Source organism: Suricata suricatta, chromosome X, assembly GCF_006229205.1.
Source record: "Suricata suricatta isolate VVHF042 chromosome X, meerkat_22Aug2017_6uvM2_HiC, whole genome shotgun sequence".
Lineage (NCBI taxonomy): Eukaryota > Metazoa > Chordata > Mammalia > Carnivora > Herpestidae > Suricata > Suricata suricatta.
Window position 1 is genome coordinate 40,537,399 of NC_043717.1, and position 23,196 is coordinate 40,560,594.

At 49.7% G+C, this 23,196-nt stretch overlaps 1 protein-coding gene across 3 annotated transcripts in view; it reads right to left on the minus strand.

The window, feature by feature from the left end:
- Positions 1 to 3,145: 3,145 nt before the first annotated feature.
- The window catches only part of CACNA1F (calcium voltage-gated channel subunit alpha1 F), a 24,954-nt gene continuing 4,903 nt past the window's right edge, over positions 3,146 to 23,196 (minus strand). For 2 of the 3 annotated variants that reach the window (XM_029929809.1, XM_029929811.1), the window contains exons 9-48: positions 22,299 to 22,489; positions 21,934 to 22,026; positions 21,724 to 21,817; positions 21,522 to 21,548; positions 21,232 to 21,392; positions 19,907 to 20,132; positions 18,799 to 19,006; positions 18,586 to 18,706; positions 18,389 to 18,470; positions 17,431 to 17,476; positions 17,193 to 17,244; positions 16,622 to 16,775; positions 16,307 to 16,436; positions 15,696 to 15,755; positions 15,453 to 15,559; positions 15,274 to 15,361; positions 14,722 to 14,829; positions 14,582 to 14,634; positions 13,448 to 13,594; positions 12,432 to 12,633; positions 12,179 to 12,337; positions 11,255 to 11,365; positions 10,932 to 11,015; positions 10,074 to 10,094; positions 9,739 to 9,867; positions 9,332 to 9,397; positions 8,982 to 9,073; positions 8,156 to 8,315; positions 7,800 to 7,927; positions 7,415 to 7,511; positions 7,124 to 7,226; positions 6,759 to 6,860; positions 6,460 to 6,590; positions 6,079 to 6,213; positions 5,623 to 5,792; positions 4,745 to 4,845; positions 4,495 to 4,626; positions 4,277 to 4,389; positions 3,684 to 3,881; positions 3,146 to 3,401 (exon numbers count right to left, since the gene is read on the minus strand). In XM_029929809.1, coding sequence (XP_029785669.1) covers positions 3,171 to 3,401; positions 3,684 to 3,881; positions 4,277 to 4,389; positions 4,495 to 4,626; positions 4,745 to 4,845; positions 5,623 to 5,792; positions 6,079 to 6,213; positions 6,460 to 6,590; positions 6,759 to 6,860; positions 7,124 to 7,226; positions 7,415 to 7,511; positions 7,800 to 7,927; positions 8,156 to 8,315; positions 8,982 to 9,073; positions 9,332 to 9,397; positions 9,739 to 9,867; positions 10,074 to 10,094; positions 10,932 to 11,015; positions 11,255 to 11,365; positions 12,179 to 12,337; positions 12,432 to 12,633; positions 13,448 to 13,594; positions 14,582 to 14,634; positions 14,722 to 14,829; positions 15,274 to 15,361; positions 15,453 to 15,559; positions 15,696 to 15,755; positions 16,307 to 16,436; positions 16,622 to 16,775; positions 17,193 to 17,244; positions 17,431 to 17,476; positions 18,389 to 18,470; positions 18,586 to 18,706; positions 18,799 to 19,006; positions 19,907 to 20,132; positions 21,232 to 21,392; positions 21,522 to 21,548; positions 21,724 to 21,817; positions 21,934 to 22,026; positions 22,299 to 22,489 — 4,813 coding nt within the window. In that variant the 3' untranslated portion in view covers positions 3,146 to 3,170. The remainder of the gene's footprint in view (positions 3,402 to 3,683; positions 3,882 to 4,276; positions 4,390 to 4,494; positions 4,627 to 4,744; positions 4,846 to 5,622; positions 5,793 to 6,078; positions 6,214 to 6,459; positions 6,591 to 6,758; positions 6,861 to 7,123; positions 7,227 to 7,414; positions 7,512 to 7,799; positions 7,928 to 8,155; positions 8,316 to 8,981; positions 9,074 to 9,331; positions 9,398 to 9,738; positions 9,868 to 10,073; positions 10,095 to 10,931; positions 11,016 to 11,254; positions 11,366 to 12,178; positions 12,338 to 12,431; positions 12,634 to 13,447; positions 13,595 to 14,581; positions 14,635 to 14,721; positions 14,830 to 15,273; positions 15,362 to 15,452; positions 15,560 to 15,695; positions 15,756 to 16,306; positions 16,437 to 16,621; positions 16,776 to 17,192; positions 17,245 to 17,430; positions 17,477 to 18,388; positions 18,471 to 18,585; positions 18,707 to 18,798; positions 19,007 to 19,906; positions 20,133 to 21,231; positions 21,393 to 21,521; positions 21,549 to 21,723; positions 21,818 to 21,933; positions 22,027 to 22,298; positions 22,490 to 23,196) is intronic. The other variant, XM_029929810.1, reaches the window with a different exon arrangement.

Here is a 23,196-nt window from a genome sequence, read left to right on the forward strand (position 1 = left end):
GCCCAGCTAGTAATTGCCAGTGTCCAAAGTCCCTGAGATCTAAACATAGTGCATGGTCTTAAAAACCCCTCCCTCCCCCTGCAATCATCTCCCCTATTTCTCTCTTACCTTTTAGTCACATTTTTGCCTGCTCCTACTCTACCCTTTACATCCCGTTTATTCCTCAGCCCTCTTGATTGGACTATCCCTCCTTCATGCTACTAAAACTGGGCCCACAAGGTCAATGGCGATTGCCATGTTGCAAAATCCGGTGGATAAAATACAATTGTAATTTAAGATGTTCAGCCTCATTTATACTAAAAGAAATGGCTACAAAAACTACCGAGATATTCATTTCCATCCTTGAGTGTGGTGATTATATAAAAAAAGTTTGATTAAACTCAATATTGGCATGTTGGCCAGAAACAGGCATTCCCATAAATTACCAGGGGAAGTTAGATTGGTATAACCTCTAGAGTGGGCAATTTGGCAAAATCCAGCAAACAAACAAATCCATATACTGTTTGGCTCAGCATTTATGCTTCTAGGAATTTAGCTTACAGGTAGATTCATACATGGGCTAAAAGATGTATGTATAAGATGATTCATTGCAGCACTGTTTATAATACGAAAGAGTGAACACTCCCTAAGTGCTCAATACTGGTGGCCTGTTTAAACTCTAAAACAACCACAAAATGGAGTACAATGCAGCTGTCATTAATAATAATATGGAGATATGGAGTGATCATCAAGATAGTTAGGGAAGAAATGCAAAATACCAAACTGTGTGGGAATGGTATAGAAAAGAAAGAAAAGGATTATATATATCATAATTATAAAGAGAATAGCTAACATCTTAAATTGTGGCTGTTCTAGTCAAGCACTGTTGGGAGAATTTCAATATACCACTCATTTAAATACTTACAGCAACCCTATAAAGGCAGGTACTACTGCCATCCTCATTTTACATTTTTATGGCTGAATAAACTAAGCTGTAGAGAAGTGAAGGAATTTTCCTAAACTCACACAGCTGGTAAGTAGTGGAACCAGGATCTGAACCAGGAAGCCTGGCTCTAGCATCTGTTATTCTTAACCACTATGCTAAGTTAACCAATAAGACATCCTATACATGTATAAAACATCTGATAACACAGGTTGCTTCTAGAGGGAAGGGAAACTTTCCACTTTGTACCTCTTTGTGCTTTTTGACTTTAAAAAAAAAATGTTTATTTTTGAGAGAGAGAGAGCCGGGGAGGGGCAGAGAGGGTGGGAGACAGGATCCAAAGCCGGCTCTGTGCTGACAGTAGATAACCCCACTTGGGGCTTCAACTCATGAACCTTGAGATCATGACCTGAGCCAGGATAGGACATTTAACCAACTGAGCTACCCAGGCATCTTTGTGCCTTTTGAATTCTGAACCGTCTGAATGTGTATCTATCTTTTAAACATCCTTCCCCCATAGTCAAATCCACACAAATATGTAATGGATACTTCCCATTTAGTGCCTTTTTGGGGAAAGAACATAGGTTTGGCATTTAATCGCTTCAATTTGAAGACCACTTTTAATATTTATTTCTGCATGACTTTGGGCATGTAAAATAGTTTGAAATGGTACTTATAGTGTTGTTGCACTGATTAAACAAGATAATCACTGTTATGCACTTAGCACGGGGCCAAATAAATGGTTCATTCTACTTCCTACACATCTCTGGAATCCACTAATTTCTCACCATCTCCTCTGCAACCTCCCCTGGCTAAGGCAACCATGGTTCCTGCCAATTTTAGCATCTCCAGTCTCTTCCCCCTCCCTTCTGTTTTCAGCACAGCTGTCAGAGCATCCATTTAAAATGCAGTTAACTATGTCACTACCCTGCTCAAATATCTCCCATGGTTCCCCACTGCTTTTAGAAAAACTCCCAGGGTTTAGAGACTGGCATTGAAGGGTCTGCATCATCTGGCCTCAGGTGGCCTTTTCCACTTCACCCCTCAAGAGTCTCCCTTCACTTTCTGTGTTCTGCCCATGACTTGCTGTGCCCACAATACACCAGCCTAACCACTCCAAGCCTTGGTTTCAAGGCCTGGTGCAATCCTATATTCTGAATCTCAGTCTCCAATTCTGGTTTCCCTCAAATTTCAGTCCTTGCTGGATTGACACAAATTATGCAAATGGGAAATTACTGCTCTGAGAGCTGGGATGAAACCCTAGGTCAGTCCCCAGTGGTGGTCCCATCCAGGACCTTTTCCACCACTGCCTCCAACTCCTTTGGAGTGGGGCTGACTACTACCTTGGACAAGCCCTGTGTCATGTCTAGGCTAGCTCACTTTGGTCTGAGGGAAACCCAGAACAGTGCCTGGCACAAAGTAAATGCCCAATATAGCTTCATTTAGTTAATAAGATCCCAAAGGGTGGGTAATGACTACAGGCAGGGCAAGAAGCAGAAAGAGGAGCTCTGGGATCTCGGTGGGAGGAGAGTGGGGTACTTTTAGGTGGTCTCAGGAAAACCAGGTGGGCCCTGCATGGGTTCCCCCAGGCTGGGAGCCTCACCCTTTGCTGTCACCCATGTCTTCTGTCAGTGGACTTAGATTTTATTTCTCTTAGGCAGAAGGTAGGAAGTGGGAGACCAGGTAATCCCAATTTAGCTTCCCAGAAATTCCTGATGCTGTCAGAGGACCCCTTCTGCCTGACATATTACATACCAGGCTAATTCCAACCTCCTGGTCTTTCTACTGGCAGGAGTCCACTGTGAGGATTCTTATCCTTTCCATCCCATCTGTCTGTCCTTCCTCAGTCTGACATGACTGATCCCTTGTGGAATCTTTGATTTCCCCCCACTCCTCATCCAAGCCCCCACACATCCTCTCTCCTCCTCGTTCCTCCATCTCTGTCCGGTCCCCTAACCCTCCCCCACCACCTCCACTCTGTCTCCAGCTTTTTTTGGCTACTGTCTCTTCCTCCTCCTCCCTCCTTCCCTGACGCTGAATAATCAGGCCTGGCTGTCCTGGTTTCTGGAAATACTCGTGTGTGGGCAGTGGCTCAGGGCTGAAGCAGGGGATGGATGGCTGGGGGCCGCTGGATAGCCCCAGGCTCCCAGTGCAAAGACACTAAAATCCAGGGGTGTGGTCCATGCCTGTCTCCCTCTGGGGAAGGGAGAGCAGGAGGTTTATTGAGCAGTAAAGGACAGATGGGAATTCAGAGGGCATGGACACAGGCCATTTCGTCTCCCAGGTCCTCCTCATCGAAGCGAGAGAGTATGGATTCCTCATCACTATAGAGTGAGCTGGTCCCCTGTGCCAGCAGATCACTGGCAGCACTGTCCATCTCATCCAGTGTCAGGCGACATGCATCTGCAATCTCCTGCTTGGCTAGGGCCACAAAGCGTGGGTCTCGGGCAAAGAGGCCCAGGCCCTCGGAGATGAGCACCTGGGGGCACAGATGGGATCAGAGTTGATAAATTGCACAGCATGGAGTCAAAGCGGCATGCACAGAGGGGTCAAGGTAGATAGATGACACATGCCTGAAGATGTGCAGGGCAGTCACTGGGGACAGTCATGCACACATCATGCTGAGCAGAAGTCACAGAGCAAAGGGATAGACAGCTATGTGCACAACACAGAGGCTGGGGGCACCTAGTCCCTCCTCCCCAAGCTCCCACTTCCTCCCCTTTTCCCTCATCCCTCTTGCCCATGGCCCTGCTGGACTCACAGCCTCCACCAGGCTGTCGGCACTGCCCCTCTTGCCATGGCTGGAATCTGAGTGGGTCCCAGGAACATGCAGACAGGTGAAGGTGCGCAGTGGACCACTGGATTTGCCAAGGTATCCCTCCCCTGCTGCACCCTCCTCCACCAATAACAGTGGGGCATATAGGAGCCGACCCCGCTGAGGAGGGGTTGCCCAGGAACCCTGCACCAGAATAAACATCAGGGAATAATTATAGATGGATGAAGTGTGAAAGTCCAGGACTCACCCCTGTGCCTACATCTTAACTACCCCCACCCCTGCAAACACAGCTGGAGTAAAACTGAATGTGTATAAATCAGACTTGAGTTTATATAAGAGCATAGAAGACCAGGGTTTAAATATGAGCTTTGCCACTTACTAGCCATGTGATCTGGGTTAAGCATCTCTGAGCCTCAGTTGCCTCATCAGTAAACTGGGACTAACCTATGTCACAGGTACAGTGAGGGTTTTGTGAATTAATACATGCCCCATTCTTCAGAAGATGTAGTGTGTTTGATAAATTCAGCCTAGGCTGACTCCACCCTTCCAGACCTCAGCACCTCATTCCTCCACCTCACCTGTGCTCTGCTGGGGCCTGAGTTGTGCCCACGATGATAGGTGCCTGGGATGGGCAAATCTTCACAACTGCCCTGGCGCCGCAGACACTGGATAGTGAAGGAAGGCTTCCGACCTGGGAGTAGAGGGAGACAGAGGGGCGAAGAAGAATATCAATGTCACCCCAACCCTCTGCCCTGCTGGCCTTTTTGGGGCCCCCAGGACCCATGCCCACTCTCACCTGCAGGCGTGGGGGGCAGCAGACGGCGGCATGGTGCATTGTACCCATCCACATATCTCTGGGGTCTATGAGGCGGCAAAAGAATGGGGCGCGGGGGAGTCCCTGCCTGCTCATCTAGGTAGGAGAGCCTGTGCAGGAGAGAGGGCTGGGGGTAAGCTCAGGCTTGGGCATGGATGATGGGATTTCATCAGTCCTCCCCTCTTCACATGGCTCATGGGCTCATCCTACGTGTCATGGCCAGAGTCCTTGGCAGGGATTTCCTCTTCCTCCTGATTCTCTTGCTCTTTGGTTCCCTTGGGCTGAGAACTTCCTTCTTCTGGAATGGTGAAAATGAACCCCCCAGAGCTGCTCCTGGGGAAAGTGAAGCAAGTTAGACCAGATTCCCCCCATTCCCCAGTATGTGGCCCTGTGCTGCTGATTCATTCTTGTTCTGTGCCCCATTCCTACAGAAGCACTGGGCTTTTAGGTGTTTGTTTTTTTTTTTTAATTGGGAAAACTCACAAACAGAAAATTAACCTGTCATCATTTTAAAACAAACATAGGCTTTCTTTTAATATATGTTTCTCATGGGAAGGATCCTATGTTTCAAAAAAATTAAAGTTGGCCTGTTGAAGAGACACCTTCAACACAAGAACTGGGGTTGTGTTGGGAGGGAGGAGGAGGAGGCTGTCAAAGTGACATCTAGGTGTGACTTCATTGCATTCTTTCATTGTCCCTGTGAGGTAAGTGCTATTATTATCCCCCTTTTACAGGTGACAAAATTGAGGACCATGAATAGTTCCACTTTATGTGCTTCTTTATTTTGTTTTTGTTTTTGTTTTAAAGTATGCTTTATGCCCAGTGTGGAGTCCAACATGGGGCTTGAACTCATGACCCTGAGATCAAGATCCGAGCTGAAATCGAGTCAGATGCCGAACTACCCAGGTGCCCCATGTGCTCTTTGTATTAAACCTTTGCATCGACTTTCTCATATGAATCTCTTCTTACCCTCTATTCCCACCTGAGCCCTTGAGTCCCTTCCATCCTTCCCAAATTTCCATTCAAAGACCCTCTTGCCCCTGAATTACCTCTATGTAGTGGCTAGTTCCTGCCTTTCTTTACAATATCCCACTAGACCCTGAACCATACCTGTGACCATGGGATCCAGCCTGGGGCACACTGGACTGTCTGGAATTGGGAGCCCCCCCATCGTCATCACTGGGCCCAAGGGAGAGTGAATCTGGAAGTCTGTCCCCGACAGGCAGAGATACGGAAATCACGGAACTCCGGCGAGATGGGGTCTGGGAGCCTGTTGGGGCCTGTGGAAGTCACAGGACTGAATGTTGCCATTCATGCTATCATATCTAAGTCATTTGGTCAGTGACAAAAGTCACTTGGATCTTCAATGATCTTACTAGGAGCTGAATCTGGGTCTCAGCCTCCAACAGTGGATGGTAGGTATCAAATAAACATTCACCTTGTTGCCCGGGGGTGGGGGTGCTTCTCTGGGGGCCTCCCCTCCCTCCAGAGGCAGTGTCAAAATTACTTAAGGAATTCAATTATTTCTACAATCAAATTCCCAGGGGAGTAAAAACTTGTCCTCACTTTGTATGTTTCCGTATTCTTCTCATCTTCCTCTTCCTGTCCCTCCTGCCCCTCTTCCTCCTCCTCTTCATCTGTGTCACAGATGAGGGCCTGCCGGATCTCAGGACCCAAGTCCTGTAGGCTCCTTAGACCAGCCTGTGGGGGTGGAAAAATAGGGAAGGAAGGTAGCTCAGGGTCTAAACTTCCCCATTCATGAGCCTCTTTCCTGTGCAGGAGTGTGGGGTGGGGGAAAGGGTTCCCTCAGCCACCACTGACCCCCTGTGAGTCCTGGGGCCTCAGTTTACTCATCTGTGACATGGGTTCCATGAGATCAAGAGGGCAGTCAGCCTCAGCCACAGTGCTCCCATATATCACCACCCACCCGGGCCCCTCACTGCAGACCTGAAGAGCAGAGGAAGTGCTTGAGGGGGCCTCGCTCCCCAGTAGCCCCTTTTCCTTCCTCCGCCTGAATTTGCGGAAGTAGTCCTGGATCAGAAATGTGGCATAGAATTTGCCCACGGTGACCTCTTCCTCTGGGTGCAAGGGAGAAAAGGTAAGGTCAAACAGGGCTCCCCTGTTTCCCCCCCTACCCAGGGCATAGGTTCCCCTTTGCTCCCCCTCCGTCCAGTGCTAGTTTTGTGTTGGTGAGCAATCATTTGACATTTGGGCGGGCTCAAGGAATTGGGGTGGAGCTAGCTCACCGTCAGCAAGGGGAATGACCTCATCTAGCAGCTTCTGCTTCGTCCGCTTCCAGATCTTTTTGATGACAATCCGTAGTTCCTGATTGGCTTGTTCCAGGTTCCCTGCATCGGGAAAGGATGTGGGGCCTGAGCCAATAGGAAGAGCCCTTCGCAGCCACTCCCTCCCTGTTGGAAGGGGCTTCACCAGCTTCTACCGAAGTCACACACCACCCTCATTGAAACGGTGGGAAAACAGGCCTGGAGAAGCCAAAGTCACTCATTTTGAGGTTCAGAGCAATGAGACAGGCCCATCACTCAATGAGTGATCCCTGCACCCTCCCCAGGGACCCTCCTGCTCCTGTCCTTTTCCCATCCTTCCCATGCACCTTCTGTCTTGATCTTCAAGGATGTCCGAACCAGGGCAAAGAGTGTGGCATTGAATGTCACTGTCCCATCTGAGTTGAGGGGCATGTTCATCGCCACAAGTCTCTACACACACCAGGGACATGGAACTCACTTTGAGCAAATGTGAGGGATGAAGGCACTGGATGCCCAGGGACAGAAACCTTTGAAGATAAAGCCAAACACACCCTCCCCACCCAAGGCAGGGTCCCTGCCCACCCTTGCCATGTGATGGACATTCCTCTCAGAGGTGGGGAATGGGAGGGTGCACAGACCTTGCAGGCCACTCGGTGTGGGCACAGCTTCCCAAATCCCAAGGGGGGCTGGATGCGTCTCAGCAGGGCAACCACATCCAGGTGTTTGATGCGGCCCCTGGGGCAGGTGGGGGTGGGTAGGAGGCACCACTGGATTGGAGATACCCCCCTCCAGCCCTTTCTGAAGACTCCACCAGCTTATAATTACCTTCCCTACCAACATCCCAGAGCCTGCCAGGGAAGAACTCGATAATAGATGGGGAAGACAGAGGACAGAGACAGTGGGACCTTGGGGTATCTATTGACGAGGTAGTGAGAGGCACAGCTCAGAGGTTCTGGGGCTGGGGGACTGGGTGGGGCCGTGAACTGTCCCCTGAAATCCCAATTATGGGGTTACATGTCATACTTGGCTCCAGGGTCATATTCAGACCAGATCCTCTTGAATTCATCGAGGTGATGGGGGCCCAGGATGGACCAATCTCTGGTTAGATAATCAAAGTTGTCCATGATGACAGCCACAAAGAGATTTATGATCTGTGAGCCAGTGAACAGAGGGGGTTAGGTGAAGGGCAGAGCAGGGTGTGGGGAGGTTGGTGGGATGCTGAGATAAACTTATGGTTACAGGGCCATGAGTCCCTAGGTTGATCTTGTCAGACCAGCCCTTTCACCCACGCTGAAGATCTGGGCTCCCCACCTTCTCCCTAAACCCCTCAGGGACAGCCCCTATGGCAATGTTGGTGGTTGTGGGGAAATGGTACTCACCAGGAAGGCACAGAGCATGAAGAAGCTGATAAAATAGGCAATGGCAAAATTGCTACCACAGGTAAACTCCTCGCCAGGGCTGACGTCGGACTCAGGGTCACACCGACTCCCGGGAAGGCTGGCAAGCATTATCTCCTGCCATGCCTCACCAGTGGCACATCTGGGGGTCACACAGGGGGCCATCTTGGAGGGGAGGCTATGCAGTCATGGCAAGTGGCATTGTGGGGGCTGGAGGGGTGAGGAGATGACCCGCTTCTTGCCAGGGGTTATATCTGGCACAGATAGCATTTCAGTATTTTACTTATTTTTGAAGCTTTTTTAAAGTTTATTTATTTATTTTTGAGAGAGAGATAGAGCGAGAAAGAGTGAGTGGATGAAGCGGAGGAAGAACAGAGAGAGAGAGAGAAGGAGAGAGAGAATCCCAAGAAGGCTCTGCATTCTCAGTATGGAGCCCAATGTGGGCCTCGAACCCACAAATCATGAGATCATGACCTGAGCTGAAGTCAGACACTTAAGCGACTGAGACACCCATTTCAATATTTTAGAAGCTGGTGTGGCCAGGATGATGACAGTCATGTTTGTGTTTTACTGATGGGGCATTGAGGCTTAAGAAAAGCATACATCTTACAGCCAGGAAAAGGATGAGTGAGGCTAGATTATTATACAAGATTCTTCAAATCACAGTCAGAAAAGGTCTCAAGAAAAATGGTGCCCTATGCTTCCCTGTTATGTCTATACCTCAGGCAGTCTGGGGTCCAGACAGGGTATGGGAGCACCCAAGGGCATGCTGTGGACCAAGGTGGCAGTGGAAGGGGGTAGATGTCACCTGAACAAAAGTAGCACGGCCTGTGGAAAGGTCTGAAAATTGTTGTTTCGGTTGATCTGTGTGCCATCTTGAAGCGCCACCTTGCCAAACATCTGTGGGCACACAGGGCATATGTCAGAGGGCGAACCCATGCTCCCACAGGTTGTCACTCATTTCACAACTTGGGATACTCAAAGGATCCTCACAACCTTGACAGGCAGGCACTGCACATCCCATTTCACAGACGTGTGGACTGACTCAGCATCAACCAGCTTGTCTTTCAACCCACCACCCTCATTGTGGGTGGATTCTTACCCAACACCCCTCAGCAGAGGAGTGCCTGAGAGATGCTCCCTAGGGTCCCCACTTGCCTGCATCCCAATGACTGCATAAATAAAGAATATCATTGCGATGAGAAGAGCCACATAGGGCAAGGCCTATAGGGATGGAGAGGAGGATAGATATTCAGGTCCAGCCAGAGAACTACAAGCCCCAGAATATACCGTTCCCTCAAGACTGGGCCTGCTGAGAGCTGTAACCCATCCCCAAAGTACCCATGACTACCAATGTTTCCCAAATGTGGACACTGTATTAAATAGAATAAGGTTAGTGAGGCCAAGGTATGTTAGGAATTGGGAGCCTAGAAAAGAGAGAAAACTGGAAACGGTAAATTGCAGATGGGTATGGCACACTGGGGAGTGTAGTTCTGGGGATGGTAAAAGGACAGGCTGAGAGGTGTGAGATGGGGTGAGGAGTGGTCAAAGGGGTGGGAGGTTACCTGGAAGGACTTGATGAATGTCCAGAGCAATGTGCGGATTCCTTCACCTTTACTGAGAAGCTTGACTAGCCGCATGACTCGGAAGAGGCGAAAGAAGGTGATGGAAATGCGGGAACTGTCCTCAGAGCTCTGAAGTTGAGGGTGTGGTGGGTATGATCAGTCTACATTTGCCCCAGTCACCTCCCTGCCTCATGCTTTGGCCCTTCCAGCCCCCAAATCCCTCAGAACTCAGGCCCCAGGGTTGTCAGGGAGCATTTCTAAGAACTCTTAGGAAGAAAGAAAGGGAAGGTGGGGGTGGAAAGAAGTATAGAGTCTCTGTTGTGAAGTGGGGGTACCTCGCCAAGGTGGCCACCATTCTGAAGGGAGATATGGCCAAGACAGAGGTGACAGAAGATATAATGAGATCACAGGCCCAAATGAACAAAGGGAGAAATGATGTAGCAGATATAGGGGATAATGGATGGTAGAGTCATTATTCAAGGGATGATGGAGAAGGTTATGTGGCAGTGGATCAAAACCGTTGTGGGAAAAGTTTGCAATGAGGGTGGAAGGGAAAGGAGGAAGGTATAGGAAATGATGGAGTAGAGACAATGAAGGAAATGATGGAGCCAGTGGTTTCATGAGATGATGGAGATGAGAGAACCAATGGAGGACCCAATGGAGAAGCCAGCAATGGAGATATGGAACCAGCAACATTATCAGTTGAGGTGATAGAACCATGGAGGAGATGATGAAGCCAATGGTACAGTCAGTGGTGATGACGGAGCCGTCAAAGACCCAGTGTTGGAGACAACGGAGTCAGTGGTGGAAATGGAGCCAGTGGTGGAAATGGAGCCAATGAAGTAGTCAGAAGAGACGATGAAGCCAAAGCAGGAGTTGGTGGAGATGATGGAGCCAATGGAGGGGGATGTAGTGGCAATGGAGGAAATAATAGAAAGAACAGGAAAGTCATTTTAGGAGATGGCAGAGCCAGAGAATAGCTTTCAAATGGAATAAGGGAGCTGGTGGAGGGGGACTTTGCCTAAACCTGATAGGAACTCAGGAGATATAGGAGTAGAATGAAGAGCACTGAGTCTTCAGGGGTAGGATGCAGGTGAGTGAGAGGCACCTACTCATGTGGAAGAAAGCTCCGGGGTTGAGGTGGGGGAAGGTTGGTAGGGGAAACATGGGTTAGCAGAGAGGCCAGTCCTTACATTGACTTCAGTGACAGCAATGTCCACTACACTGCCCACCACAATAAGAGCATCAAACGTGTTCCAGGCATCGGTAAAGTAATGCTGTAGGCAGGAAAAAAAAGTAGAGTTCTGTATTCTCAGAGCTATCATAGGGGGCCTATAGTCATAGAGGACATTGGGGAGGCAGGGCCCAGCTTGGACTGTATGAAAAACCTGCATCTGGACCCCTCTCACACCGTGGTCTTAAGAGTCCTTGGTTCCTGTCCCCTGAGAGCTCTGCAATGAGCTCCACCCCAAGGAATTCACCCACTGCAGGTGAATCTAAGGTTGGCGGGGGGCACCTTGGGTTTGAAGGCGATGATTTTGAGCACCATCTCAACAGTGAAAAGGCCAGTGAAGACCATATTGAGGATGTCCATGGCGTAGTTAAAGGGAGCAGTCTGTTCATAGTGCTGGAGGAGAAAGTCATGTGTGAGGACAGAGCCTGAGGCAAAGACCTCCCTACCCATAACCAAATATTTTCTGGCTTGGACTGAGGTGAGTTTGGAGATGAGATAGCGTGATGGATTGGCCAAACCCCTCACACTGTCTGTTTCTCAGTAAGGATATTGGAAAGCCCAGCTCTTGATCTCCTCTTTCCTTGTATCTACTTTTGACTAATGAGACAGAAACAGAAGTCTGCTGCTGACTATGTAGTTTCCATGAAAACTATTTTCGTTTTCCAATAAAAGGCCCAAATGAGGAGATTCCCTGGTGCAACCTTCCCTCCTTTTTCCTGCCTTGAATGTGGTTTTGATGACTGGAGCTGTGGCAGTCATCTTGTGATCATGAAGCAACAATCATGAGAATGAAAGCCAACTGGCTAAGAATGGTGGAGAAGAAAGAGCCTGGATACCTGATGAACTATGATCAAACAGCCCACCTCTACACTTCTTGTTATGTGAGGTAGCTACCATATTTCGTTGATTCCACTATGCACATCTTTTCGATTTTAAATCTCTGACACTGGGGTGCATTTCACAATCAATGGCAACTTACAGTAGCCATCTGCCATTTTCCCCATATTCTTACATCTTTTAAGTCAGGATGCAATTGAATTATTGGCCTTAGACTTGAAAAAATGTGGCAAATATTTTTATAGCTTAATCTCTGTCAGTTCGGAGCTTTGTTACTTGCAGACTTAAACATTCCTAATGATTCCTAGGGGATTGTGGGGATAGAATAGTGTCAGGTGTCTGGCAGGGGTCAGGGTGGGGAGATCAGACCTGCATGGCTAGAGCAACCGTGTTGAGCAGGATGAGCAGGAACATGAGGTACTCAAAGGCAGCAGAGTTCACAGCTGCCCACACGCGATACTGATGTGGGTTCTTGGGGATGTAGCGGCGGAGTGGCTGGGCCTTGAGGGCGTACTCCACACACTGGCGCTGCATATGGGTGCAGGGCATGAGTGAGTAGTGGTATCTAAAGGCAAGGAGGTGGGGAGGGGTTGGTGGCCTTAGGTTAGGGGTCAGAGGTCACCTGATTCTTGTCCAGCTCACAGTTTTCGTACTCTTGCTCGCCCTGGGCACGGAAAGTAATGATCACAAAGCCCACAAAAATGTTCATCATGAAGAATGCGATGATGATGATGTAGACAATGAAGAATACTGAGATCTCCACGTGGTAATTATAGATAGGGCCCTTGTCCTCTGCATTTGCATCGATTCCCTTGTATAGTAGACTGGGGAGCCAATGGCGGTAGGTGAGGAGATATCCTGGTCCCCTCCCAGACATGCCCCCAGACCTCATAACAAACATTCCAGAATCTCCTGTTTGGCATCCCAGAGACCCCTAAATCCCCTGACCTAACCACCTGAGACCTCCACACATACCACAAGAGACCCCCAAATGACCTCAAAGGCCCCCAATTCTCTGTATCACTCTCCAGAGACCTAGAGATCCCCATACAACTCTCTAGAGAATCCCAACCCCGGTCCTCCATGACTTGCAAATCCCTTAAGTTCCCATAGATCCTTAAATCTCCTTCTACAGCCACCAGGAAATCCCCATGCAGTCCCTAGAACTCCCCCACAACCCCCCAAAGATCTCTAAATCTTGTCCCATCAACTTGAATTCCTTGCTCCATCTCCACCAAAGATCTTCAACTAGTACCCCCGAAGACTTGTACATCTCACTGGAACCCCCTGAATCTCCAGCTCCATCTCCTGAGACCTCCCCCAGTGTCCCCTCCAGACTTCTACATAGTGCCCCCTAAATCCTACACGTACCAGTCCTCTCTAGACTTTCAACTAGCTCCTCAGAGACTTATACCCAATTCCTGGAGACACCCCCTACCCAGTCCCCAAAGCACCCTTAGCCAACTTCTGGAGGACCCCCAACCATTTCTCTGATATGTCCACTGGTCCCCCCAAACCCTATCCAGTCTCAAGAGACCTTTATCACATCTCAAGGTACCTTCCCACCCATCCCCAGAAGATCCTAGCATAGAGACTCCTGCCCTGTCCCCTGCCCATCCCTTGGGCCCTGCTCCTCACGCAGGCCAGCCTTCAAAGGTGGAGACAGTGAACAAGGCCATCATGGCTGAAAGGACATTGTCAAAGTTGAAATCGCTGTTGACCCAGAGCCGCTCCCGGACGAGGGGCCGTGATACATCTCCATCAGGGTAGACCAAGAAGGAGCCCCTGTGGATGTTGCAGACAGGTTGGGTGGGTGAGGAGGGGTGGGGATCTGGGGAACAGGGACTGAGGTGTCAAGCATGGAAGTAGTAGGGCAGAGTGGTAGAGCTGGATACCCTGGGTTCAAATACTGCCCCCCATTTACTGTCTGGGTGACCTTGGGCATTTAACCTCTTTTTGCTTCAGTTTTCCCTATCTATGAATTAAGGATAATAGCATATTTCCTGGCTTGTTACAAGGATTAATTAAGTTACTCAATGAGAATAGTGTCTGGCATTAGTTGGTACCATATATATATTAGCTATCATCACCATTATCATCATCACCACCACCCAGGAAAAAGTAATACTAATAATCAACACTTATCAGCACCAAGCATATGCCAGGCACTGTGCTTGGCTTTACACATAGTAACTTTACATTGTAGTACACTCTCCATGTAGTAACTCATTTAACTCCTCACCAGAACCTTGTGAGATCTGCACTCTTTTTATCCCCATTTTTGAGCTAAGTAAAATGGGACTCAGCAAGGCTGAGAAATGTACCCATGCCTCATGAGATGATTTTCAACCAGGAATGTCTGACTTCAAAGCCCATGCTTTTACCAACTACCTGCTACAGGAATCTCAAGATGGAAGCCTGGTGGTGGCAGTGGTGGTGGGTGGGGGGAGTGTTTGGATGTTTCTGGGGGGTCCGGAGTAGAACTAAGGTAACTCAAGAATATGGAGAGGGGTTTGGGGAAGGTATTGGAGGCTCTTCTAGGGCTTGGTGAGATCTGAGGACCTTTTCGCCTCTTTGGAAAATTCTGGGGGTGTATCTTGGGGCCTTTGGGAATTCTGGGAGTTTGGAGGGCCTTTATAAAATTTGAGGGAGTCTTTGCAGTTCTTAGGAGGAAGCTCTAAGTGTTCCAGGGGCCTTGGTGAGATCTAGGGACCTCTTTGGCCTTTAGGAGGGGTCCCACGCTCCATGAAGGGCAAGGTTTTGAGCACTCACTTGCATTCTTGGGGGGTGTGTTTGGCCTCATCAGTGCAACTGTAGAATTTCCCCTGTATGGAAAATATTTGTCAGGCAAGTTCACCCTTTACTCCCCACCTTGACCCGTGCCTGAGCCTCCTTCCAGTGTTTCCTCCCACCTTGAAGAGCTGCACGCCAATGCAGGCAAACATGAATTGCAGGAGTGTGGTCACAATCATGATATTCCCGATGGTCCGGATAGCCACGAACACACACTGCACCACGTGCTGCAGGCATCCACAAATATGGCTAACAAACACTGCAGGCCACAGCAGCCAGGAGGTAGGGATTCTGGGTGTAGATGGGTGTCAGGGACTCGGGCCAGGGACATCTGGTCATGGATCTGGTATGTGTGGTCAGGGACATGTGGTCAAGAGGCAGTGATATGGGTCAAGCACATAAGCACCAGCCAGCAATAAGTGTTTACCAGGAAGGGATATATGGCCACATTTCAGAAACTTGTATCAGACAAATGTGGCCATTGGTAAGGAATTTATAGTTACTTGTAAGGAACATGGGTGAGGCCACATGATCAGTGGTCAGGGATGTGTGGTTACATATCAGGTCCAGGTTGTGTGGTCATGCATCGGTGCAGATAGTCTGATTGCAGACACTGGCCCTAGCAGTGGGGCAGGGCATGGGTCCTGTGGATTTGGGTGGGGCTGGATTACCTTGAGTCCCTTGGCCCTGTTGATGGCTCGGAGAGGCCTCAGTACTCGGAGGACTCTCAGAATCTTCACCACTGAGATGGCACTGGAGCTGGGGAGGGGTCAGTCCTCAGGCCCTGGCCCAGGCTTAGCCTCTGTTCTGGGAGGACTGGAGTGGGCAGGGGGTGGGGCAGGTCACTTACTGGATGCCAAAGGAGATGAGGGACACACTGACCACCAGCAGATCCAACAGGTTGAACCAGTTACGGCAGAAAGAGCCCCGGTGCAGGAAAGCTCCAAATACTGTCATCTGGGGGAGGGAGAGGGGTAACATCAGGCTAGATTCCAGGTGTGGGGATAGAGAGGGGAGGAAGGCATGGAAACAGAAGAGGTGGGCTGCAGGGGTGAGTGCAGAGTCGGGGTATGACTGAGGGCTTGTTAGTTACCTTTAGTAGAATCTCCACAGTGAAAATGGAGGTGAAAGCATAATCAAAGTACCCCAGAATCTGGCAGGTAAGAGAGAGGTGAAGCCACTGAGTCATAACTGGAGGGAATCCTAGGTGTTTGTGTGTGTGTGTGTGTGTGTGTGTGTGTGTACCTCTTTGTAAGTGTGTGTGTGTGTGTGTGTGTACCTCTTTGTAAGTGTGTGTGTGTGTGTGTGTGTGTGTGTGTGTGTGTACCTCTTTGTAAGTTTTTTGTCCCTCCCTCCTCCTCTCATCATCATCAAGGACTTCTCTATAAGGTAAAAGTCTTGGTCATCAGAAAGACTGGGGTTCAGATTTGGGCTCCTCTGCCTCTGCTCAGCTATATTGGTACCATTGGCCTGCTCAACCTCTCTGAGCCCAAGCTTCCTTCTTGGCCAAATACTGGTCTCCTCCCTGATGCTTCCCCAAGTGTGCAGCACGCATAGTAAGGTCTGGTATCTGCAGCAGCTGCCATTATCGCTCCTCTCTTTCTGCCCAACTAGGGATCTTCTCCCTGTTTCTACCCTGGCCCCAGCTTGTGCCCAGTAGGACCCCCCTAGGAGTATCTCCCCAGCCCCCAGCCAAAGGCTCACGTGGTTGCGGAAGGAGTGGGCTCGGATGGGGTCCTCAGCGGCCAGGGATACACTGCTGAGGATGATGAACACCAGGATAAGATTGGTGAAGATATGATGGTGGATGAGGGTGTGGCAGGCCTTCCTCAGCCTAGGGAATGGGGAATGGATTGTGGTCAGAGCCCAAGACCACAGAGTTGGTTGGGAGAGCCCAAGGGATACAGTTAGGCTCTGTTGCATCAAGCCATGCACCCTGCCAGAGCCCCAGCTGCTCCCTGGCCCTCCACCTGCCTTATTCCCTCCTGCCTTGGCCCCCTACCCATTCCGAGCACTCACGGGTTCGTTTGGCTGAGACAGAAGAAGGCGCTGCCCTCAGGGATGGGTACCACTTTCTCCTTGGGTACAACTTCTTGCAGGAGTTCCACATGCCCTGCACCTTCTTCCTCCTCTTCCTCTTCCTCCTCTTCCTCTTCCTCTTCTTCCTCCATGCCTGGCACCAGAAGAAAATCAAAAGACGGACAATTAATTGAGAAATATATGTAAAACACCTACAACAGTGCTTGTCACATGGCAAACTCACTATAGTGTATCCACCCCTTAGAACTGTGCCTGGGGCACAGTAGAAGCTCAGGAAATGTGTGTTGAATGAACATCACCATCCTCACAGTCAAATACACACCTATTTTACAATAAGGACTCTGATAAGTTCTGCAGTAAAACAAAATGTTTTTTTCTCTTCTTTAATCTCAACATTCCAAATGATGCTGGCCAAACCCCAAACCCATTATTCTCAAGATAATTTCAGAAAAGGTTTCTGCTCAGAGAAGAGGGTCTCAGGGGTCAAGAGCTCTGCCTGGGTGCTGTTTCTAAGGTCCCACACCTCCTCCACCTGGCCCTGCCCACTTGCCTGCTCCTTCATTCTTTCTGTCATCCTCTTCCTCATTCTCTCCACCAGCCTCCTGGGGACAGAAAGATGGGGATCACTGATGGTAGGGGAGACACTATAGGGTGGACCCAGGGGAAACATGGAAGGAACACAATAATGGAAAAATGCACAGGCAGAGGATGGGGATTAAAGATACACACACATACACAGGTATTGATAGTAATGGGAGCTATAGACAGTGCCCAGTCTTCTAACTCACTAATACTCCATTTTCTTGTGGGTGATTCCCCTCAGCACTCTTCTCCCTGTGTGAGGAAAGGGAGAGTGATTGCTAAGGGTTGCAGTAGATAGGCAAAGCTTAGGGGGAGTCAATGCATTCAGAATAGACTTTTCTGAGGTCCCATAGAACCTCCCTGCTTCTGCCTCATCCTCACAGTCTGTTCTTTTCACAGCAGCTAAAGGGGTCCTGTTAAATCTTAAGTCTGGCACATTCTTCTCTGCTCACACCTCTCTCATGGCTCCCACTCACTAAGAGCAAAAACTGAAATCCTCACCATGGCCCAGAATGCCCCGAGTATGGCCTCCCTATCCTCCCATTTGAGCTCACTTCCTACCACTCTCCTTCTTGCTCACCTCACTCTAGACTCACTGGTTTCATTGGTGTTTTTTTGTGAATGCGCTGAACGTGCACCTCAGGACCTTTACATTTGCTGTCCTCTTGCTTTGAGCACTCTTTCCCCAGATATGTTCATGGCTCACTCCCTCACTTCACTTTGGATCTCTGTTCAGTAGTCACCTCCACATAGAGGCCTTCCTTGACTACCCTAACCAAAATAGCAATCTTCATCGCTCTCTATTCTGTTATTCCATTTTCTTTTCTTCATTACATATTATTAATATATATTTTTATTAACTTGTGTTATATATTCATTTGTTTGTTTTGCTTGCCTTCCCTAACTTTATAAACATGTTAGCTTCATGAAGGTGAGGATTCTGTCTACCTTGACCCCTGTTGTCTCCTCAGTGTCTAGAATATGGCCTGGCACAAAGTAGGTACTCAATGAATGCATGTTGAATGAATGGGGACTGGCAGGTTGGACATGGGGATATGGATTTCCAGGGTGGCCGAGGCATCTCTGATGGTGTGGGATGTATGTGTGGGGACCCAGTCAGGGATTCCAGGGAGAGACTGTCTTGGGGGCAGAGCCAGACATCACCTGCCCTTGTCCTTGGCAGTTTCTGTGTCTCCACTGGCAAGGTTATCCACAGCAATGGCGAGAAACACGTTCAAAAGGATATCTGGGGTGATTTCAGGGCACAAAGGATGAAGAAGTAGCCTGCCTGTAGGCCATTAACACCCCCCTATCTACCCCATGTTCCACCACCATCCAGCCCTGCAAGGCTCCAAGGATACAGTTGCCACAAATGAAGAGGATGATGAAGTAGATGCAAACCAGCATTCCTGGGAAAAAGGGGCCACCATAGGCCATGATACCATCATACATGACCACATTCCAATCCTCACCTGTCAGGATCTGAGGGTGGGAGTTCACTGTGAAGCTCTTTCAACCCCCCACCCTATGGTCCCTCCCACCTCCCCACCTATCCCATGATTTCCAGGCCCCACCTGAAAGACAGTGAGGAGGGCCTGGGGGAAGGTATCGAAGGTACTTCGCTTGGTGTGAGTCTGATCAAAGTTGAACTTGCCCCCAAACAGCTGCATTCCAAGCAGGGAGAAGATGATGATAAAGAGGAAGAGGAGAAGCAGCAACGATGCGATGGATTTCATTGAATTGAGCAAGGATGCCACCAGATTGCTCAGCGATGCCCAGTGCCTAGAGCAGAGATGGAGGCAGGGTGGATATGTCCAGTGGTGAGTCAGGAGCCAGGGCAGGATGCCAGCTTGGGATGCACTGGGGGTGGACTGGGTTAAGATGAACTTTGGAGTTGGGTTGAGGTTAAAATAAGAAGTGAGGGGAAGGTTGACTTTGGGGTTAGGTTTGGTGTTAAGGGAGTAATGACAGATGAGGTTAGTATGGAGGTTATATGGAAGCTGATGAAGCTAGAATTGGGTTCAGGTTGGGACTGTGGCTGGAATTTGTTAGGGACTATAGCTGGGGCTGGAGTTAGGGTTGGGGTTAGGGTTTAAGAGAGTATTTGGAGTTTTAGATGACTGAGTTGGGGATAAGGTTGTGGTTGAGAGTTAGGATAGAGGGAATGGGGATGAGATTGGGTCTGGGTCTGGGGTTGCAGCTGGAGATATGCTGCTGGTTAGGAGTTAGGGACATGGGGATTATGGTTAGTGATGGGGCTGGGGCTGCAAGTTAGGGATGAGATTGGAGACGGGGTGGGCTTTGGGATTGGGTGTTGGGGCTGTAAATGAGTTTGGTATAATGAGCAGGTGGGGGTTGGGGTTAGAGATGGTGTGAAGGTTAGGGATGAGTATGGAGTTGAGTTCAGAGATGGTGCTGGGAATGTTTGAGCTGGAGCTGAGGTTGAGGAAGGTGGTAGAAATTGAGTAGACACCCTCCTCGATGGACTTTAATTTCCACAAGGCAGGAACTTGTGTCTACTTCAATTCCTGGTGTTTTCCTAAGGCCTAGAAGGGTGTCTGGCCCACAGTACACCCTCAGTGGATATTTGCTAAATAAATGGTGATGCAGATAGTCACTGTAGCTGGGGAGGGGGCTGTTAGGGCTGTGCTTGGGGTCCCAGTCCTCTCCCACCACACACACCTAGTGACCTTAAAGATCCTGAGGAGGCGCACACATCGGAGCACTGAGATGCCCAGGGGCTGCATGGCGCCCACCTCCACCAGGGTGGTCTCCAGGATGCCCCCACAGACTACAAAGCAGTCAAAGCGGTTGAAGAAAGAAGAAACATAAGCAGAGGGGCCAAGACCATACAGCTTGAGAAGCATCTCCATCGTGAACAGACAGAGCAACACTTTGTTGGCATATTCTGTGGGGAGAAGGACAGGGGTGACTGGGCTGGCTAGTTTCCTTGGAGATGTGTAGGGAGGTAAGGGCCACAAGGAGATCTGGGGTAGCTGGTATTGGGGCAGACACAGGCCAGTGGTAGGGCTAGGGTAGGGATTGGGGTGAGTTTGTAGGTCAGAGTGGGTGAGGTTTTGAGGGGCTCAGAACTGCGGTGAAGGGCAGAATCGAGGTGGGGACTTTGGTGAGCCTCCATGAGTTAAGGAAAACTCCAACTCAAAGGTAGCTTTGGAATCTGGGGTTTAGTTGGGCCTAAAGCAGGTTTGAGGCCTGTGGTGAGTTTTTTTTGGTATTCAGGTTGGGGTGGAGATGAAAATGAGTAATAGTAAGAGCTAACTAACACTTATAACACTTTATGTGGGTCCAGCAATGTTCTAAGCACTTTTCACCTCAACTCACTTAATCCCCCAACCACCCCATGAAGTCGATACAATTACTGTCCCCATTTTTAAAAATGTTTTATTTATTTTTGAGAAAGAGAGATGGAGAGCGAGCAGGGGAGGGGCAGAGAGAGAGGGAGACGGAATCCCAAACAGGCTCTGTGCTGTCAGCGCAGAGCCCAATGTGGGGCTTGAACTCACGAACCATGAGAACATGGCCTGAGCCAAAGTCGGATGCTTAACCGACTGAGCCACCAGGTGCCCCATGCAGTTCCCATTTTGTAGATGGGGAAACAGAAACAGGGAGGGGTTAACCCGTCCAGATAGTGTGGACTTGAGATTCTGGACTCTGGAGCCAGCTGAGTCCTGGGATTAATCAGTAAACTCTTCAGTACCCTGGAGCTCAGTACTCTGTGCCTTAGCACTTAATTCACACAAAGTTTTGGTAAAGAGAAATTTAGTTAGTACATGTAAAGCGCTGAGAACGGAGCTTGATGCACACAAGTGCTACCTAAGTGTAAGCTACAAGGTGGGGTGGCACAGGCTAAGGTTTCTGCATTTATTAGGGCAGGAAGGCAGTGTCTGGGGGTCTGAGGAACCCTAGAGATCCTGGATTTGGGCTTCTAGGGTGGAGGGAATTGGGGACTGGGGAAGAGAGCTGGCAGTCAGAGGGGGGGTACATACCCTGGATCTGCGTGAGCCATTTGGGCTGCCCGTGGTGCTCTGAGGCAATGGTCAGTGTGTTGAGGAAGACAAGCAGCAGCACGGCCCAGTAACAGGCATTGGACTTCACCGCCCGCCGGCAGCGCGCCCGAAGGCCCCGGTTGGCTCGGTGGAGGCGGCGGCTGAGGGGAAAGGCAAGCCCACTGCTGAAATCACCCATCTAAGCCAGGCCTGGGGGACTTAGCCCGGTGGTCATGGGAGACTTGGAAGTGGGGCTTACAAAGTCATGGGGTCCAAGAATCCCAACTCACCAGACCCCGGTTTTCATGATCTTGTTTCTGGAAAAGAGGAGGTTGGGAGATGGGCATCGTTAAGGACTAAGGGACAGTCAGTGGCTGGGGTTGGAGGTGGGGGGCTAGGATCAAGGTTCGAGGGTAAAGTAAGGACTAGGGTCAGGGTCTGGACTGGGTTCTGGGTTGGTTGGGTCAGGGGCTAAGGGTTGTGGGCCCTCACAGGCAGCGTGTACAACCGGCCGGAGCCCCCTCCTCCTCTTCCTCATCGCCTGGGGTTTCTGCCATTGAACCAGTGTCACTGGCTGGGAGACTGGCTGTGGGGAGGGTGGGAATAGAGGTCAGTCTGTGAAGACCCAAGGCCTCCACTCTTGGCTTTCTTCTCTGTCTACCCATCTTGCCCCCCTCCTCCTTAACCTGGATGGACCCTCACTGTGGCTGCTGGTGGAGTGTGTGGAGCGCGTGGAGTGACTGAACCAGCGCAAACGTCCACGTCTTCTAGTGGTCAGCTCTGCTAGTTGTGGCCCTGTGGAGAGGGGAAGACATTTGGGGAGCATGTCCTGAGGCTCAGTTAGGGCCGCGCTTGCACGTCTTTTGCAGGGGGAAGGGCTGTTATTTGAAATCTTTGGTCTGGGTACAGTCTGGGAAGGGTATTTGAGTCTGGGTCTGGGTCTGTATTCTAGGTCAGAACTCGGGGCTGGGCCTAGAGTCGTTGCTGGTTGGGGCTGGGTCTCAGGAGGGTAGTCCACATCTGAGGCATGCGTGGGGCAGGGAATGGGCCAGACTGGGGTTGCCTACGGTGGCCGGCCCGGCCCTCTTCAGCCACAGAACCAAAGTTGCCATCAACTGAGGGGTCTTTGATATCCAGCTCCTCTGCCTGTGTGATCCAGTCCAGGTAGCCCCGGAGGTCCTCCTCCAACTGCTGCTTCTCCCGAAGCTTCTGGAAGTCCCCTCGTGCTTTTGCCTTCTCCCTCTCCTTGGAGAACTCTCTGAGAGAGGAAGATAGAGGGTTGAGAGGGAAGACCACCCTGACTCCCATGCCTTCACCATTGCAGCTCCACTGGCCTCATTGCTGTTCTTTGAAAATGTCAAGTGCATTCTAGCTTTGCACTGGCTGTTCCCTTTGCTTGGAACACTCTTTTTTCAGACACCCACATGGCCCATTCCTTCATCTCTCTCACATTTCTACTCAGATGACATCTTCTCAAGGAGGCCTGTCCTGATTGTCCCTATTTATAACTGCAAGATTTGCCCATTTCCATCTTTATTTTTCCTTTCTTTCCATAGCACAGATTCCATCTGAAACACTCCATATGTGAGGTGCCTGGATGACTCAGTTGGTAGAGCACAAGACTCAGGGTTGTGAGTTCAAGCCCCACATAGGGTATGGAGTCTACTTAAAAATAAAAAATAAAAATAAACATAAGCCACTATGGGTGTTCATGCATGGGTATATACACAATCTACTGTGTATGTTGCTATTATCTGTATCTCCCCACTAGAATGTAATATCCAAGAACACAGGAATTTTTGTCGTTTATGCCATTCCTAAAATGGTGCCTTGCACACACAGCTGATGTTCAACGTTGACTGAATGAATGAAAGGGTATTTCAGATGGGTTCTGAAAGGATGCCTAGGAGTTTGCTAGGAACGACAAAATGGGAGAAGTGCTGAGGAGCAGTAATGGCGAAGGTG